Below are 18,365 nucleotides of genomic sequence, written 5' to 3' on the forward strand. Positions count from 1 at the left end.
GGCGTTCCTGGTGGGATCCTGGAGGAGCTGAGACATCAGTCTCTCAGTCCCTCCCAGATCTCTGCAAAGACAGACTGACAGACAGGAGTGAGGTGGGGGGACGGAGTGCAAAGAGAAAATAGAGGGAGCCATTCAAACATGCCCAAAGATTCAGTAAAGAGTTGCATTCTACTCAAATTCCTTTTTCTGGGAACACTAAGACGTTTGTTTAGAGGCCTGTTGACTGACAGCGAGAATGTGGCAGTTGAGTTTTGTTGTTGTTGTTTCGCTAGATGCAGGTAGCGAGCTAGCTGCTGCTGCTGCTAGCAGCCCGGTAAACAACCGTGTTTGTAATGTCATCACACGCTCCCCACTTTCCTCGCTTCACACTGTAAACCCTGTAGGCTTGATTATAAAGTTTAACCACACTTTAACACTCAACAACAGTGAGGAAAAAACACCAGGTAAACCTCAATTAAGACTTCAGAGTGTCACTTTCTCCCCGTAGCGCAGCAGAAGAAGAAGAGAACACAAAGAGCCCACAAGCCTGTGATGCCACCCCTGTGAATATGGGGATGCTGGGTGGTGGGGGAGAAACTTTGCCATCCTGGAGGTGGATGTTGCCTCATGTCTCTTTGTGTGTTTGGTGTGTCCCCTGGTTGGGAGCAGAAGGGGGGGGGAAGACATGAGAGTGGCGGTGGCAATAGTGTGTGTGTTTGTTGCTGTATGTGTGTGTCATGGAGAAGAAGGACAGGTAAGGGGAACGGAACAAACCATGAGTGTGCTACAGAGACACCTGAGAGTCTCGTCTTTCATCTCAAACTCATCATCCACTGATCCTCACCCCTCTTCCTGCCTCCCTACCCCCTCCACTCAGCCAATTTCCTCACTTTCCCTTTAACACTCCATGTGCCTCGCAGATATTTTTTTTTTAAAAACACACACACACACACACCTGACTTATGTAGGTAATGACACCTCAGTGAGCTATTGGTTTTTCTCGGCCCTCTGTGTGTTTTTTTTCTCTTCCTGTCGCCCTCCCCCCCCCCCCTCACCCCCCACCTCCCATCTCTCTTCAAGCACTGCCTTCTCTCTCCTTTACTCCCTCAGGCCTCCCTCCTCCTCCTCTCTCTTTTTTCCTGTGGTGTCAGACACAGATTTATTCTGCCTCTGATGCGTGTAGAGCACAGGAGTGTGAGTGAGCGGGGAGGGGGGGCAGGGTCAACGGGGGAGGAGGTGTATGTGTACAATAAGAGATAAGATCATGGCTCCCCAGGGGCTTGTTTGGCCCTGTACCCGATCCATCAAACGCCGGCTCCAAGTGCCAAGGTCAACTCTAATGAGCATTTTCTGGGGTCTTATTCTCCACGCTGAACACCCCCCACCACCACCACCAACACACACACACACACTTGCACATCAGCACACACTCTCTAAACACACCTTGGACATACCTGCTTAGCTGTAGGATGGATGGTTGTGACAGGAGATATAACATGCTTGCATGCATCCCAACAGGTATTTTACTCAGAAATCAGACATCGCTGCAGGAGAGCAGGTGCTCAAAAAAAAAAAACTGGCCAAGGTGAGTGATCCATGTCAGGTGTGAGCTGTGGCAGGTGTGAGGATCCTACCTCGATATGTTTTTTTTTTTTAGTACTGACCAAAATGTGTCCGTAACATCAAGTATCAGAAACTGTCAAGTATCGGAGGCTGGTATTGGATGACTGGTCTTTTTAAGTCTTGTTCACTTAGCCTTTCCTCAGACCTTTCTGGATCTAAATCATAACTTTGCTGTTTTTTTACTCAGGCAAAGTTCTTGTATGGTTGCTTGTGTTAAGAAAACATTCAATTACCCATTAACATTAAAGGAGAAATAAACTGGGGAAATTGTTAAAGTTTTAAGTTTGGAAAATTAATCTCATTCCAAAGCTCACTCCAAGTCTTCATCGAAGCTATTTGATGTTTATGCTGAACTATTCAAACCCAAGATGGCCCATTTTCTCCAAGATTCAACCTCACAAATATGGTGTATTTGGAATCTTTGGCCATCCCTAGGCAGGTCATCTCATCTGCTGTGAGTTTTCAAGTGTGACACCCTGGAAAAAAACCTTCACACCGGCTCACCCAGCTGTTTCCCCCTACTTTCTGCATCACCAGGTTGGACGCACACTTGGACAAAAATGGGCCACAGCGCCAGGTAGGTGGGCTTTTAGTAGAAAGAGTCCCTCATCATCCCCTCATCACGCACTGATCTGCCAAAAGTTGTTAGGGTTTGAAGGCTCGCGGAGCGTGGGTGTGCGCCGGAGCATGTGGAGCATACTAATGAAGCAATAAAAGTCACGGCGGGAGGGGTGAGGGCGGGGGGTGAAGGCATGTTGGAGGGGAAGGTAGCGGCGAGTGGAGGATTGGGAGCCGCTGACAGGAGGTGTGATAATTGAGATGTTGCGACCCCACATATTACCTGCATATTGGCCAAATTAGGAAGCAGGTAGTTTAAGGCCAGAGCAGAACGCTGGAGCCCCCCTGCCATGATCCAAGTAGTGTGTGTGTGTGTGTGTGTGTGTGTGTGTGTGTGTGTGTGTGTGTGTGTGTGTGTGTGTGTGTGTGACAAAACTAAAACGTGGCCTGACATTTTTTTCAGTAACAATTGCAGTTAGGTGTGGGGGCAAAAAAAAGGGATGGATAGAAATATGATTTAAAGCAAAGTATTCACTGTAAATTGCCTCAGAATCTGCATAATTATACGTACAACAGAATTTAAAGTTTACCATTTTAAATGTCAAATACCCCATCTAAATAAGAACAGACACATATAAAAATATTAAACTTTTTTGCCTAGAATTATTAATTTTTACAACTGAATTTTGTGAAATAACATCACAGTACAACAAACTCATCACATCATTCCACCAAAACTTGTGTTAGGAATTTTTCATAGCTTTCTGATATTTTGACAAAACAAATATCAGTTTTATCAAAGAAAATTACCAAAAGACTAATCAACGATGACAATAATTGTTAATCGCAGCCCTAACGAAGAGCCAAGGCCATCCGTCTCCTGGAGAAGGACACTATAACAGTTTTCCGCAGCATCTTGCCAAACGTTGGTGTCATTACTCTTGCATATTGTGTGGGTGTGTGTGTGTCCTGAGTGACACTCGCAAAGTGATTCATGGATGTAAGCACGGCCTCTTCAACGGCCCTACTTCCCCACATGGAGGGAGAAGGCCAAGGGCCCGGCCCGCCTCAGTCTCCCCTGGCAGGGTAGAGGGTAGGGGGCGAACCTGGACCCTGTGTGCCCCCCTTACTCTGGAGGTAAAGGAGCTAGAGGGGAAGTCTCCACACTGTCCACCAGCTTGTGTGTGTCTCCCTGTGGCAGCTGTATGGGACCCCCCGCCCAATGTGAGCCCACCAATACGCCATCACTCAGGGGGGGTCTACATGACAGGTTAACATTGAACTATGACACCTTGCCACTCTGACTCTTATCCAGCAACGGATAGTCTGCTAAAGTTCACCATTCACTGGGTCCAGTTTCTCAAATGTAAGAACTGGCTAGTTTTCTCTGTTTTATATCAGTGTATAAAGTTTTATATCAGTGTTGTTTTAATGAAGAAGCCGAGGTTGCATGAACTTTTGGGTACTTTTCACATTCTCACATTATATGCAAAAAACAAGTAACACATTTAAAACTCTTCAGATGCTTAGATACCTTTTTTTAAAAAAAACTTTAACAAACAAAAATTTGTATTTCATTTAGTGTACAGCTGTTTGTGTTAAGACAACAGTAAAAATCTGAACATTTGGCTTATTTTGTTATTAAAAAAACAGTGTTTATAAGCCAAGAATCCAAAAAAGTATTACTATGGTAATTGTGTGTGTAGTTTGAGGACCTGTTAGCCAATACGATACCGAAGATTGTCAGTTAAAAATGTTTAGCGCTGGATAAGTTACTTAAAAAATTAAAGCAATTCTCAAAAAACATCTAACAAAAACAAATGTATATATAACTTTACTAACAGCATTCAACAGCAATGAAAACATTACTTGTTATTTTGTTACCCGGCCCAGTTCACAGTACACACACACACACACACACACACACACACACACACACACACACACACACACACGCCACAAACACTTGACCTCCATGCCAAATTCCCTCCTCCTAGAGCAAAAGACTGGGGAATTTCTTATTCAAATTACTGGTAAAAGTTACTAAACAATGTTTGACTGCCAAACATTGCAAGTAACTGTTACGCTGAAGATCCATATTAGCATTTTCTGATCTTACACAACTATGGTTAAGGTTTGGTTAAGTTAGGCACAAAAATAGCTTAGTCAGGATCAGAGAAACATCATGGTTAGGGTTAAAATGTTTCATTCGGGAACCTTCATTGTCATCGCTTGAGAGAAAAATGTGTCTCCCATATCCAAGTCACACCTTTTGTCAACACATCCAACCACCTTGACCTGCATAACTTTCTTCCATAATTCGCACAGCCACTGGGGTTCTCACTTAGTGTGTGTTGTTTTAAGGCATTTGAAGGATGGCAGTCTATGCATTGGGAACAATTGGACTAATTGGTAATTTACATAATAATGACTTCAAGCCCAACTATTGCTAATTAAAATACCTACATACATCTCACTCCTGATGGCTCTAATCGTCTTCTTGGTTTAGGCCCAAGGGGTCAAAGGTCACAAAAAGTAGGGTTGGCCCTAGTTTGAAGGAGCTGGCATTCCTCATGAGGGAAGGTTATGATGGATGGTCGTAGGCCCTCATCCTCCGCCTGCTCACACCCCCTCTCCATTGGCTCCTCACTCACCTCTCTGCCTCTTGGCACCATCCTTCCATCCCCTCTTATCCTCTGACCAGATGTGTTCGTTGAACTCTGTCAAGAATAATAAAACGCTGGCTGCAAGGGGCGTGCACGCCGGGCCGACAGAGCGGGGCGGGAGGGCGGTTGCATATTCAGATGCATGTGCGGACCTGCAATAATGAAATACACACACATTAGTCAAGAGAGCCAACTGAGGCCCTGGAATTATTATGACTATTAATTAAATGTGGTCTGTGTGGTGGTGTGGGGAAGGTTTAGAGGTGTAGATGTTGATGCCAAACACATTGAAGAATCCTTTGAATTACGACATACTGAAAGTGTACGACTATAAATCTAACTGGAGATGATCTTGCACCTGAAGGGGGCGCAGTGAAAAAATTGCAATTTCAAGATTCTTCTTCAGTGTCTACGAGTAAAATAGTGAAAAGCGGCTGATATATTCACTGATATTCACTTCACTATGAATGCAAATATTTACTAAGGTGGAAGTTCCCCCATGGGAATCTAAATGTGGGGAGTTAATGAGCTACACGAGATCTCCACCACTGAAAACTGTCAGGTAAGACTGGGGACAAGTTCAATTAACCAGTGCTATTCAAGATCCAGTTCCAAAGTATGTGGACTTCTTAAATTCTTCTTCTTTTTTCCATTCATCCCCTCTCCAGCTAAAACGTATGTGGATGCTCAAGTATTACACCCAGTGTGTTAGTTAAAATCATGAGCTAATCTGCTGTAACAGCCTCCACTCTTCAGGTTTCAGGCTTTCTACCAGATTTTGGAACCTGGCTGCAGGGATTTGTTCCCATTTTGCCACAGGAGCATTAGTGAGGTCCAGCAACGGTGTTGGCTGATAAGGTCCGGCTCACAGTCAGTGTTCCAGTTCATCCCAAAGGTGTTGGATAGGGTTGAGCTCAGAGCTCTGTGCAGGACAGTCAAGTTCCTCCACAGCAAACCGGGAAAACCATTTTGTTATGGATCCGGTTTTGTGCACAGGAGCTTGGTCATGTTGAAACCGGAAAGGGTCTGTTGCTACATAGTTGGATGCACACTATGGTCTAAAATATCACTGTATGCTGTAGCAAGACTGAGAAACTCAGAGTCATTCTTCCAAAAACTTAGAATGTTATGGTTTCTATTTAAGATTTGGGCTTTGACTTTTAGACACAGACGTTTCTGATGTAAATCATCTTATAAATGGCAGCAAAAAGTTTCCCACCCTGTTAAAATCAGAACAGAAAAATTAAAGAAAAGATTTGAGAGCTGGGTTCAGATTCAGTAAACTACTCTTGAACCCAAAACTGCTTTTTGTCTTTATATTTGCTTTATACTCCATTTTATTTGTGTAAATTATTTTTAAACCGACCAACATTCAGCAGATACAGCTTTAAGCTTTACCACATGGACACAAACCAGACTCTATGGTCACCTCACTGTGACATTTGTTCTCATGGAGAGAAAACTTTCTGATTCACTGTTTCCTCTGGTTGTGCGAGTCTCAGTCGACAGAGGTGCGCGAGAAATGTCAAATATTGCTCATCCTGTTTTGAAAGGCTGGCACCCCAACAGTTGATGGAGGATGAAGAAAAGGGGAAAGATGAAGAAGATGGAGATACTGTTTTTCACTCTGATGTTGCTGCTCAGGAAGCTCTCATGGGACAGCATCAAAACCTCCCTCTCCTGAAGCCCCCTCACCACGGGCGACCAGTGACCACTCGCCCCCGAAGAGCCGCCAGATGAGAGCGAGGATGAGGAGCGGTGGCAAAGATGGAGGCAGTGCGAGCACATTGATGGCTAGAGTGATGATTTCCTTCACTCACACACACACACACACACACACACACGTACACACACACACACACACACATAGACACAAATGCCCCCACTCATCCTCACACCTCCTCCCACCTCCCCGTGGCCCTGGCCCTGCAGGCAACACACACACACACACACACACACACACACACACACACACACACACACACACACACACACACACACACACACACACTTTCTACCTCATGCACACACACACCATGGTTAGGCCTCCAATTAAATCAAAAGTGGTTTGTTTTTATTGGTCTTTTGCGCTGACAAGTGGGCTATCATTCTGACGGCTCTACCTGTCAGTGAGCAGCTGAAAATCCTCCGTTGACAATGCCCAATGCTTCCAATTAGGGGAGAATCAGACTCCTGGCGCGCTAGCCATCTTTCCACCCTCCCCCCCAGGCCCACCTTCCCTCCCTCTTTTCCTCTGCACTCGCTCCACGATCCTCTACCATTCCCCTCTTTTCCCTCTCACTCTTGCTCTCCTCCGTAATATCTCCCTCCTCCTTCTTCTTCCTCTCCTCCTCCTCCTCCTCCTCCTCTCCTCTTTCTCTCCTGGAGAAGGGGGTCTGTCTCCGCTGCAAATTACCGACACAAAACGAAGGTGGTGGCGGCGCTGGCGCTGGGAGCTGCCGGTCCAGGGCCCTGTCAGCATTAATGAGACGATGAAGGTTTATTTTGCCCGCATGCATGTGCTAAATTCTTTCTTGTGTGACAGCTGACTGGGAAATGTGAGTGTTAACCTTATAAAAGATTCAGCGGGTTCTCATTATTTTCTGTCAACTCCAGTACCTGATGGCGTTAAGGTGCATCATTTGCATCCCTGACTGGTCCGGGGTGCAGCACCAGCTCCAGAGCAAGAGCCTTTTTCTTTTTTTTTTTCCCCCTGCCTTTTTTTAATGCTGTTTGTTTGTTGAGAGGAGTCATCTTTTTACATACATCCCCCTCGAAAGACACGCTTTACTCGATGTTCCAAAACGACAGAGATGCCAAAGTTTATTCAAAGGCGACACACATTTTTACAAAACATATCTAGATATATATTTACCACACCTGCTCAATTGAGCAAGTAAATAAAATGTTTTGTCTTCCCCCCCCACCCTACACAAAAACCCAGGAAGCTGAGGAGGCCCAGCAGGCATTATTAGCAGTAAAGCTTATAGACTGGACTCCAATAATGCAGAGAGACAAAATAAAAACAAAATAAAGCACATGCCCACAGATAGATTATTAACACTGACAGGGACTATTTTGATGAAACTCCACCTGGTGCCAGTAACTCTTATTTTAGGTTTTGAATTATTAATATTTTAGTAAATATTCTTAAGACTAAAGGCCTGATCAGAACTAAATATCAATGTCAATATTGGTCTTAAGTACTTAAATTAATCTGTACAGCTGTCAGTCCAGATAGAGGAAAAACTGAACTCCATTGAAATGGCCTGAGGGTGCCAACTTTGTTTTGGTAAAAATGTGAGTGGAAGGTGTTTAATGTTGATCAATAATAAAAGTATTATTTAACCATCTCATGAAAACAGATGGACAGAGAGGTGAAGAGAAAGACAGCAATTCACCATGCACTGACCATTTCCTGGAAACATTCCTGTTTCCTCTCTTTAACACGGATCAATAACATCCTCCCAACAACATCAGTGTGTGTGTGGGTGTGTGTGTGTGTGGGTGTGTGTGTGGGTGTGTATTTCATCACCTGGGTAACAGTTGCACTGGCCCTCAAATTCAGACCACTTCCTGGAAAAAAAGAAGAAGAAAAAAAATTGAGCATTGCTTGACCAGAGAGACACTTGTCCAAAATCAGCAGCAGCATGAGCCAAATCATTACACTACACACACACACACACACACACACACACACACACACACACACACACACACACACAAGTCTAGCTCCACTGTCTTCTTCCAGAAAGAGACATTTCTCAGATTTAAAGGATTTATAAACTCTACCAGAGGCCTATATCTTTAACTCTGTCTTTATTGGTGCTAAAACAATTATTTATTTAAACTAAATTCTGACGACTCAACTACTCATTTGTGTCATTTAACAAGCAGAAATGTTTCACACTGCCGTCAATCAGTTTCTGCAGTGAGAGGATTTGCTTCACTGTTAAATATAATTTTAAACTGAATATTTTGGAGTATTTGGGTTTTAGATTATTGGCCAGACAGAGCAAGAAATCTGAAGACGTCACCCTAGCTGCTGAAAACATGGGGTGATTTATTTTTATTTTTTACTTTTTTCTTCACTTTTCTGACATTTTAAGGACCAAGTAACAATTGAAAAAATATCTACAAAATAATGAATAACTAAAATAAGCCTTAGTTGCAGCCATCGTCAATATAATGTGAAATAATCACTATTACCCAAATCTGGCAAGCAAGCATGCTACGGCAATGGCTATGTGTTGTTTTTTTTTAAATCCCTCAAAATAAATAAGCATTCTATTTTATTTTTTCAGCTACCTGCTAGTTGGTCTGTAAACACAGATGTAAACATTTAATTTCACACATTTTGTACATAAAAAAGTGTCGAAAATAAAACATAAACTCAGAGCAGATTGTATTATAAAGAGTTAAATTTAAAATCAAATAATTGAGTACTTTTGGGGTCTTTTAGGAAACAAATCAAAAAAAATTAAAGCCTCTTTCTAAGTTTCACAGGCCATATGAGGACCACAAAGAGGAAAAAGTCAGTTTAATCACCTTATGATTTATTTACTACCACATTAGTGGAGCCAGTGGACATGCGGCACTGTGAGGATAAAGGGAGGAAGACAAAAAAAACTATGAGAGAAAGCATCAAACCACTGCTCCTTTTCATGCACCAGCAGAGGAGAAAGAAACAGCTAAGTCAGGGTGGGTGTGTGTTGCCTTATATCTGTGTTGTCCCCGCCTCATATGTGACAGCTTGCAGCCGTGATGGGACCCCATGGGAGCGGGGAGCGGATTCACTAACCTGCCGGTGTCTGAGACCGACGCGCGCCTCCAATCTGGTGGTCACATGGGGTGGAGGAGGCGGAGGAGGAGGAGGAGGAGGAGGAGGAGGAGGAGGATGGGGGGGGGTGTCGATGATGATGAGAAAGGGGTTAGTTAGATTATTAGGGGCTGTCGGGGCCGTCGCACGGGGCAAACTGTTGGAGCTCAAAGTGCGCACAATGGTATTTCACGCATGTTAGGGTGAAAAAGTGCGCACAATGGCACCTCACGCGCCTTGAAGTTTTGCGTCACGCTGCTCGGACTATTGTATATAATTACTGGGGACTATTAGATAGTTATTATGCTCTTAATGACGGCTGCTCAACGGCGAGTCATTGTCCGTGCTCCAAAACAAAACCTTTATTACATTTTATTATATTTCTCACCCTCAATTGTTCGTATTTGGAAGACATCTTAAAAAAATAATACCGTGTCGAGGTGGCCATGGTGTATCTTGGGATTTTAAAGTTGAGATTTTCGACTGAAGGAAACATTTTGAAAACCTAAAAATAAAGTCCTACCGTTTAAGAGTGACAATCTTCAGCAATAATAATAACAACAATAATAAAAGGTCAAAAAATAGAGGCCCAGCACATTGAAATTATTTTAAAGAATAAAATAACTACCACCCAGGGGCTGTTAATAATAATAATAATAATAATAATAATAATAATAATAATAATAATAATAATAATAACGCCTAATAATAATAGTCTAGTTTTGGTTAACCTAGACAATATAAATACACAATAACTACAAATAAAGTCAGTAAAGATAATAATAAATAAAAAGTGAAATGTTAAAAATGTGGAAGAAGAGGAGCTGTGGAGGTGGGAGGCAGATCCGGTGAAAGACAGCGAGTGGAGAAGAAAAACACCGAGCCGCTCCACATAATAACCCCATTATAAGCCTCATCAATGATGTAATGAAAGCAAACAGTGTGAAAATTGCCTGTAAACAGTTGGATCTGAGTCTCCTGATGAATTCAGTGTCTCTTTTATCAAAGTGAGGATGAGCCAGGGAGGAGAGAGGAGAGGATGGGGGACGCAGGGAGGGATGGGTGGGAGGCAGAGTGAGTGGGCGTGTAGGGAGGTCCACTTCCAGCTCCCCTCAGCCAATGAAGGCTTGTCACAGGGGACTCACGTGGACGAGGCGCTCTTAAAACCTAGCTCCTGACTTTTCCTCAAGTTCAATTTTTTGGGATTCCCTCCCACCCCCATCACATCTCGTGCTTTTACTTGCCAGTTGTGACTATTTAACCCAGTTTACCTCTCCCTTTTTTGCGCTTCTGCGGCGCGCATCGCATCGTCCCGCGTCTTCCGCTTCTTCCTCTTTTCCTGCCGCAGCTCTCGGACTCCTCTCTCTCTCTCTCTCTCTTTCTCTCTCTCTCTCTGCTTCGTGGGTTTTAAAGGTTTTGTTGTTCTACTTAGCAGAATGCGAACAGTTTTCTTGTGTCGTTTGTGCGGCCACATGACGAGCTGCCCTCACCGTTTGTCTCCGGTCCTGTCTCCGGTCTGACGCGCCTGAACCTGTCCATGGTGCTGAAAGGCAGTTTTTATTTTTTCCTTCCCGAAGACGCTGGTGCGCTGTTAATGCTGCTGCTCTCACATTTTCAGAACTAGTCATTATTTCTGCCTCTTTACGGTTTCCTGCAGGTGAGATCATTTCTGTGGTTGCTGGTTCATCGTTCAGGCTTCTGAACTCAAACCAGGAGGAGTTGGTTCCTAAAGGAAGCAAAAAGAATCGATTGTGACTCTCCCAAAAGAGACTACAGCGGCGGCATCGATTTAAGGAGGACTCATCTTTTCAGACTTGACCAAAAAAAAAAAGAAAAAGAAAATCGGACGCATGGACGGTTGTTGTAAGGCAACTTAGCCTGGAGATATTTTCTCTTTAAAGAACCAGTGGGGGAACTGGAAATAGTGGATGAATAATCTTCATTTGTAGCGTATCCAAAAACATTTTTCTTGGTGCGGGGAGGGGGGTTCTTTCTCTTCTACTGGATCAACTGAGACTTTAACACCCCCCCCCCTCCCTCCCTCCCTCCCTAAAACAAAACTTGTCCTGAATACCAAATGGTAGTTTGAGGAGGCCTCGATCAAGACAATGGAGGCGTCCGCCAACGGGTCCAGTTTTGGCATCGACTCGCTGCTGTCCCACAGGCCTGGAAGTCCGGTGTCCAAAGGGGACAGCCTGGTGGGGGAGTGCCGCTCACCTCTGGAGTTCAGCCCGCGATCAGACGTGGAGAGCGGCTGCTCGTCGCCTCCGTCGCCGAGGAGGGAGTGCGCGGAGGAGGTGGCCCAGAGGCAAGGTCACGGCGTCGGCCTGCCGCAGCACCTCCAGCACGCGCAGATATCGGCGGGGTCGCAGCAGAGGACCGTGACCTCGTCGTTCCTCATCAGAGACATTCTCGCGGACTGTAAGCCTCTGGCCGCCTGCGCGCCTTACTCCAGCAATGGACAGCCGACCCAGGAGGCGGGGAGGCTGGCCTCGAAGATAGCGGACGACTTTATGGAGAAAATCCACAGCAACTCGTCGTCAGACAGCGAATATAAAGGTAAGGATGTGACTGTCCCTGCTGTGGGGATCAGATTGGAGGGGGAACTGATTTTGCGTTCTGGTTTAATACTGGATTTATATATAATATATATTCCCTCTTTTAAACATAGGATTCTAGTTGCATCTGAAGTAGCTCGTCCTGCCTTTCAGTTTACTTTTCTACAGGGCTACAGTTTTTTTATGTTGTCCAGCTGCAGCTCGTCTTTTTCTGTCTTTAAAACTGATTTTTAATTTAGCCAAACCTCATTAAAAAACGATCCAATAATAAATAAAATAAAATAAAATAAAAGTCAAAGGTTGGTTCATTTGTGGTGCAATCTAAACTATAGTAGGGCATGAAGTTGGAACAACACTAAAGTAAATTACAATGAAAGCCAAACTGCCATTTAAAAAAATATTTAAATGATATTTTGTTGCGCTGAAACATTTATAAATATAAAGGCATACATATAATTTAAACAGATAATTTTATTGAAAGTCTCTCAGGCCTTTGAGATTATTTTATAATAATAACATGTAGCTTTAATGCTAAAAATAATATTTGGCAACTGAGATTTTTAAAATCATGGGGGGGGGGGGGGGTAATGTAATAATGTAAAACACAGTAACATGTATTAACCTTTATCAATAAACTGACACTACATTTAATTAGTAGCAGGCCACCGGAGCCTATCAATAAGGATATATCGACCCGGTCCTCCGCTGCTGCACCACGGTGGTGGACACATTTGCAGATTTGTCCCCGCACTTCCAAATGAACTCCCATTTTCATTAAGTTTGTATTTTAAAATCAACTGCTGCCCCCGCGTGCGTGGTTGCGTGCGTGGATGTGTGCGTGCGCGGCGCGTTTCAAGCTTCTCGCATTAGCAGAATATCCAGAAAGCATCTGTTGATGTCAGGGAGGCAAGGATGGGAGAGATGACAGGGTCGCCTCCAGATAAATGCCATCAAGGGCCTCTCTGTTTCCAATCATGTCAGCCATAACAGACATGTCACCTCCATTGACAGTTTAATGAAGCAGTGCCTGGAAAGACGACCGCTGTAGGCTACAATGGAAAGATATACCTGTGTAATACATCCTATAAATTATTAGTATAATTATAATTATACTAATTATTATTATTATTATTATTATTATTTCAGTAGTTTGGTTTTATTCTGTTTCAGTCACTTATGTGTTCACAATGCTTTTCTCTCTAATTCACTTATCCTGTAAAGCTATTGATAAGGCGTCACGTCATCAATTTGCTCAACAAACTCGGTGTACGTGCGCGTGTGCCTGTCACAGTGTGGATGGAGGCGCTCAACGGCGCGCTGATTGATTGAAGGAGCCGCGGGGCCCACAGAGCGCCCTGTACGGTAGCTTTGATTTCCACGAATCCGCCTCCTATAATATTTCAGGGATTTGATGCAATTTGTCCCCGGCGCTAATCAGATTTGTAACCGCGCAAGGCCGCCCGGCTCCTGATTTCCACTCATTTCCACGGTCCTGTGAAGTTTCTCCGGTCGCGGTTGAAAGGCTCTGTCCTTCCCTTGTGGCTCAATTAGGCGGATTATTGTGCTTCTTGAGACGACTCAACTATTCAACTACCAAGATCTCTCGCCTCGCTCGCTTCTCTGCCCCTTTTTTCTTTTCTTTCCTTTTTTTTTTTTTCCCCCTTTCAGAGAATTGACTATAAGATGTGTAGTCTATATCAATGCTCGCCCTGACATGACACCGCGCAGTGAAAGAACAAAGAGGGCGGCTCTGCTGACGGGAGAAATATCAGATTGGAAGAGCGAATATTGGAAGAGCTTTTCATAACAATTTAAGACCAAATCAAATAGCTCCATATAGCCCATAGGCACTGCTGCAGCGCCGTGATTTCACTCCCAGCACTGGAGAGTGTCACTTCTTCTCTAATGCAGATACACTGCTATAGAACACAGCATGCTGGTAAAATGGGACTTTTTTTTTTATTTTTAGCAATAAATGTTTGAAACCTTAACTTTATTTAAAATTCGCATTAAGCAAAATAGTATTAGTTTGAGTCACTTGGTGTTAAAACCACTGATTTAAAATAATTCAATGTCCGGTTTCATTTTCTGCAGTTTCCACCACTTTTCTCACGCTGATGTAAAACTTAATAAAATTACATTTTAAAACAAATAAAGCGCTTTATAGCTCCAAAGTTGGGCTTTATCACGTCCTTTGTAAGGGGGGAGCAATATTTGTATTATTATTATTATTATTATTATTATTATTATTATTATATTAAATCTAGCTAAACAATCAGCCATTATTAAGCCTTTATGTGTAGCACACATCATACAATGTAACCCAAAGTGTTTCACAACTAAACACAAGCAGTCACTGACTGCATAGAATTCTGTTTAAACCACCAGAGTTTATTTTATATTTTACTGTTTTTTCTCCAGAATCAAAATCCTTAAGCAGCTTCACACTGATGAAAAGCTACAGCGCCATAAAATGGAGCACTTCTAATGTACTTTATATTTTTGTTACAGTTGTCTGTCTTATATAATGCTGCTGCACAGATTTATTAACGCCTCCGTGTCTCCAGGCTGCCCGTCCACACAAAGATGGACGCAGCGCTTCATTGTGAGGCCTTAGCTCCGTTTTCACCGTCTTCTGTCTCTTTTTATTCTTTCCAGTGAAAGAGGAGGGGGACAGGGAGATCTCCAGCAGTAGAGACAGCCCTCAGGTCCGGCTGAAGAAGCCCAGGAAGGCCCGGACGGCCTTCACGGACCACCAGCTGGCCCAGCTGGAGCGCAGCTTCGAGCGGCAGAAATACCTGAGCGTCCAGGACCGCATGGAGCTGGCAGCCTCCCTCAACCTCACCGACACGCAGGTCAAGACCTGGTACCAGAACCGGAGGTAAAGACACTGCTGGTGCTGTACTTAAGAGGGGGGAGGGGAGGGGAGGAGAGAGGAGGAGGAGGAGGAGAAGGGATAATCTGGTTTCTCACGGCTGGATCATGACTATATGGACACAGGGACGCCATGTTTTCCTTTCACCATCACCCTAAAGGTGACATGAGTCACTGCAGGTCTGCAACTAACCGCTATTTTAATTATTGATTAACCTTCTCGATTAATTGATTAATCGCTTGCTCTTTAAAATTAAGAAATCAGCGAAACCCCAGAGTCTCGATGCTGTCGGACACGGAGGAAGTCCTGAAGAAGACGCGCAATGTGGAACTAAATGAACTTTTAACAACTCATTGATTATCATGTTCATTTCTAATTCATTTTCTTTCAACTTTTACTTTGAAATAACAGGATGGCCTAATAAGTGATTCATTGATCTGATATCTTTTAGCTATCAGAAACACATCACCATATTTCCATTGTCTGGTCAACGCCCCCATGGTGTCATTTCTATTTGATTTTTTAAGGTTTTTATTTCGATGTTGTCCCTCTGTTGAAAGAAAAGAAAACCAGATTCAATCATGGACACATTTATTGGGACGCTTGTCAGCCCCGACATTACTTCTTCCGTTTTCAGACTTTTTTAGGCTGATATCCGATTAAAGTGACACACAATGACCCTGCAAATAGTTTGAAACCCGAGGCGCCAACTTCCTGTAAATAAATCAAACTACATGCACCAGAAAGAGAAACCGTCTGCGTCAATGTAAAAACACCTTTCCTGCAGTTTTCGGTTGAATTAACTTTAGAATTTATTTGTGTACAGTTTTGACTCCCAGGCAGATAAATGACATAAATAAATATAAAAACACAACACTTTGGAGTATGAATAATGCATCGTTGCATGTGTGCATATCAATAATTCAAACAAACCACTATATCTACTCAATTATCTTTATTATGAATTATTCACCTGCATGGAGTGCACACTGGCAATCTAACAGACATCCTTGGGTGTGAATACAAGTGGCAGGTTGGATATTTGGGTGATTTAAAAAGAAAAGCAAAACAGATGTATAATTGGACCCCAGGTAAACAGATGGGAGTTGTTTTGGTGTGTGTCAGATTCCAAACACACTCACTAACGCGTTTATACACATCCTAAAGGCTAAAACTAAGTCTTTTTTTTTTTTTCCACCTCCAGGACAAAGTGGAAGAGGCAGACGGCGGTGGGACTGGAGCTGCTGGCGGAAGCTGGAAACTACTCCGCCCTGCAGAGGATGTTCCCGTCCCCGTACTTCTACCCGCAGAGCCTGGTGTCCAACCTGGACCCCGGAGCGGCCCTCTATCTGTACAGAGGCCCCTCGGCGCCCCCTCCGTCCCTGCAGAGACCCCTGGTTCCGCGGATCCTGCTACACGGCCTGCAGGGGGGAGGCGAGCCACCCCCTCCGCCGCCCCCTCTGCCCCCCATGTCCGGCGTACTTCCTCGGCCAGCTCAGCAGCGGTGAGCCGGCCCCTGCAGAGCTGGGTTTCTTTTTTTTTTTTTTCTTCTTTCCTTTTGTTTTTTTGTACGCCGACATTGGCAGCTTTGGACTCATTGGAAGAAATGAAACAAAGACAGAAAATGATAAAAACGTGACGAACACGAGAAGAAGAAGAAAAAAAAAAAAACTGTTCCAGGCCTTTATGTGGTCCGAAATGACCGACAGGTTGAACCCTGTGGACTGAAACTCAGACTGTCTGTGTGGAAGGATTTGTTTTTTCCTGTTCATTTGGGACATGAGCTTTATTTATTATTTATTTATTTTTCGATATGAATCAAAGAATCTAAGTTATGTATTTATTTGATCCAAGTTTCAGTATTTTCAGTGTTTTCCCAACAATAGATACAATTGTTGGTTGCACTTTGACCTACAGTTTAATGCCAATTAGACCCCCTGTTGGCATTATTATTATTATTATTATTATTATTATTATTATTATTATTATTATTATGTAGGCGTTCATGGGTAGTTGAGGCGGAAACAAACTATGTAATTTGAATATAATGTAGTCAGAGGATCCAAAGGAACAATTAGTATTTGTTTTTCTTTATAAATCTGTCTTTGTTTTTTTTTTCCTTTTCAAGTGAACAACAAGATGATCAGCAGTCATAAACCTGTAAATAAGAATATTTTGCATTTTATTCGAAAGAGACTGATTTTAAAGAAACTTTTTTTTTCGGTTGTTGGTTTGTTTGATCTATTAGTGTGTCTTTTTCAGACCACGGTGATCCAGTTTAACATAATAGGCTAGATTAGCCATCAGAAACTATACAGGCGAACGAGTCAGAATAAGAATAAAATTAAAAAATTAAAAAACAGGAAGAAAAAAAACCTATTTGTCTGAGAAAGGATGGACTACCTGCCTGGACCCACATGTAGGCACCAACACGAGAGCTACGGAAAGAAATAAATCTATATAAAGTCTTTTTCTTGTTCTTAGTTGAAGTTTTAGCGGAGTAAAAATGTCAAGTAATTTATAAAAAAGCAGTTTTATCCCTGCGGAGGGGGAAACGGAGGACGCAATCACCTCAGTAATGTTTTTATTTTGTATTCTTTTCGATAAACCAACCGATCGGACTCGTGTATCGGGTCCACGTCCAGGTGTAACTGCCTGTTGATTTGCTATAGATGTATTTGAACAGACGTTGTGCATTATGTTATTTCATATGAAGCCGTGATAAACCCTTAATTGTTATACTCTCCTTTGGTGAAAATGTATATTGCAGATATCAAACTTGTGGAGTGGTTCTCGTATATTTCCTGGATCGTTTTTTTTTTTTTTTTGACTTTTTTTTTTTTTTCCCCCCCGTTCCTCTAGCTTCCCCCAAACTCTCTCTCCCCATTTCGTGAAGTTCCCTTTTTTTGTGAAATTCACAGCAAAAGTTGGACAGAAAAAAAAGGGGGGGGGATTTGATGTAAAAGAGAATTACTTTTATAAATGTGGAAATAAAAGTCTTTCATTTAATCACGTGGCTGCTTGAATATGTGTGAGACAGGAAATGCCACGGGGCTGTCTGCTGGAATCAACACGTGGATTTAGGCTGTTCTCTCACATGGACTTCTCCTCCTACAATGAGTGCACCTGATGGTCTCATGCAACCAGTGGATCTCCAACAAATGTGCACTTAAAATGGTTCCTTTTGATTTAGATTGCAGAAGTGTTGATTCGGCTTATGATCGTGTTTTATTAGGTGTTTAATTTGTACATCCACTGCACACATTTTAGTCTTTAAAAAAGGAACT

The 18,365-nt window shown here is 43.1% G+C and overlaps 1 protein-coding gene across 1 annotated transcript; it reads left to right on the plus strand.

The window, feature by feature from the left end:
• Positions 1 to 10,830: 10,830 nt before the first annotated feature.
• Positions 10,831 to 18,087, plus strand: barhl1b (BarH-like homeobox 1b). The gene is made up of 3 exons (XM_051412740.1): positions 10,831 to 12,204; positions 14,862 to 15,084; positions 16,283 to 18,087. The coding sequence occupies exons 1-3, from the start codon at positions 11,754 to 11,756 to the stop codon at positions 16,584 to 16,586; spliced, it is 978 nt and encodes a 325-aa protein (XP_051268700.1). The 5' UTR covers positions 10,831 to 11,753; the 3' UTR covers positions 16,587 to 18,087.
• The last annotated feature ends 278 nt before the right edge of the window (positions 18,088 to 18,365 follow it).

The sequence above is a fragment of the Dicentrarchus labrax genome, unplaced genomic scaffold, assembly GCF_905237075.1.
Source record: "Dicentrarchus labrax unplaced genomic scaffold, dlabrax2021, whole genome shotgun sequence".
Lineage (NCBI taxonomy): Eukaryota > Metazoa > Chordata > Actinopteri > Moronidae > Dicentrarchus > Dicentrarchus labrax.

What these genes read in the sequence shown, in the direction of transcription:
- barhl1b (XM_051412740.1), top strand. Translation starts at nt 11,754, where the DNA reads ATGGAGGCGTCCGCCAACGGGTCCAGTTTTGGCATCGACTCGCTGCTG. An exon ending in GTCAGACAGCGAATATAAAG is followed by an intron (nt 12,205 to 14,861) that starts GTAAGGATGTGA and finishes TATTCTTTCCAG; the next exon opens with TGAAAGAGGAGGGGGACAGG. An exon ending in ACCTGGTACCAGAACCGGAG is followed by an intron (nt 15,085 to 16,282) that starts GTAAAGACACTG and finishes TTCCACCTCCAG; the next exon opens with GACAAAGTGGAAGAGGCAGA.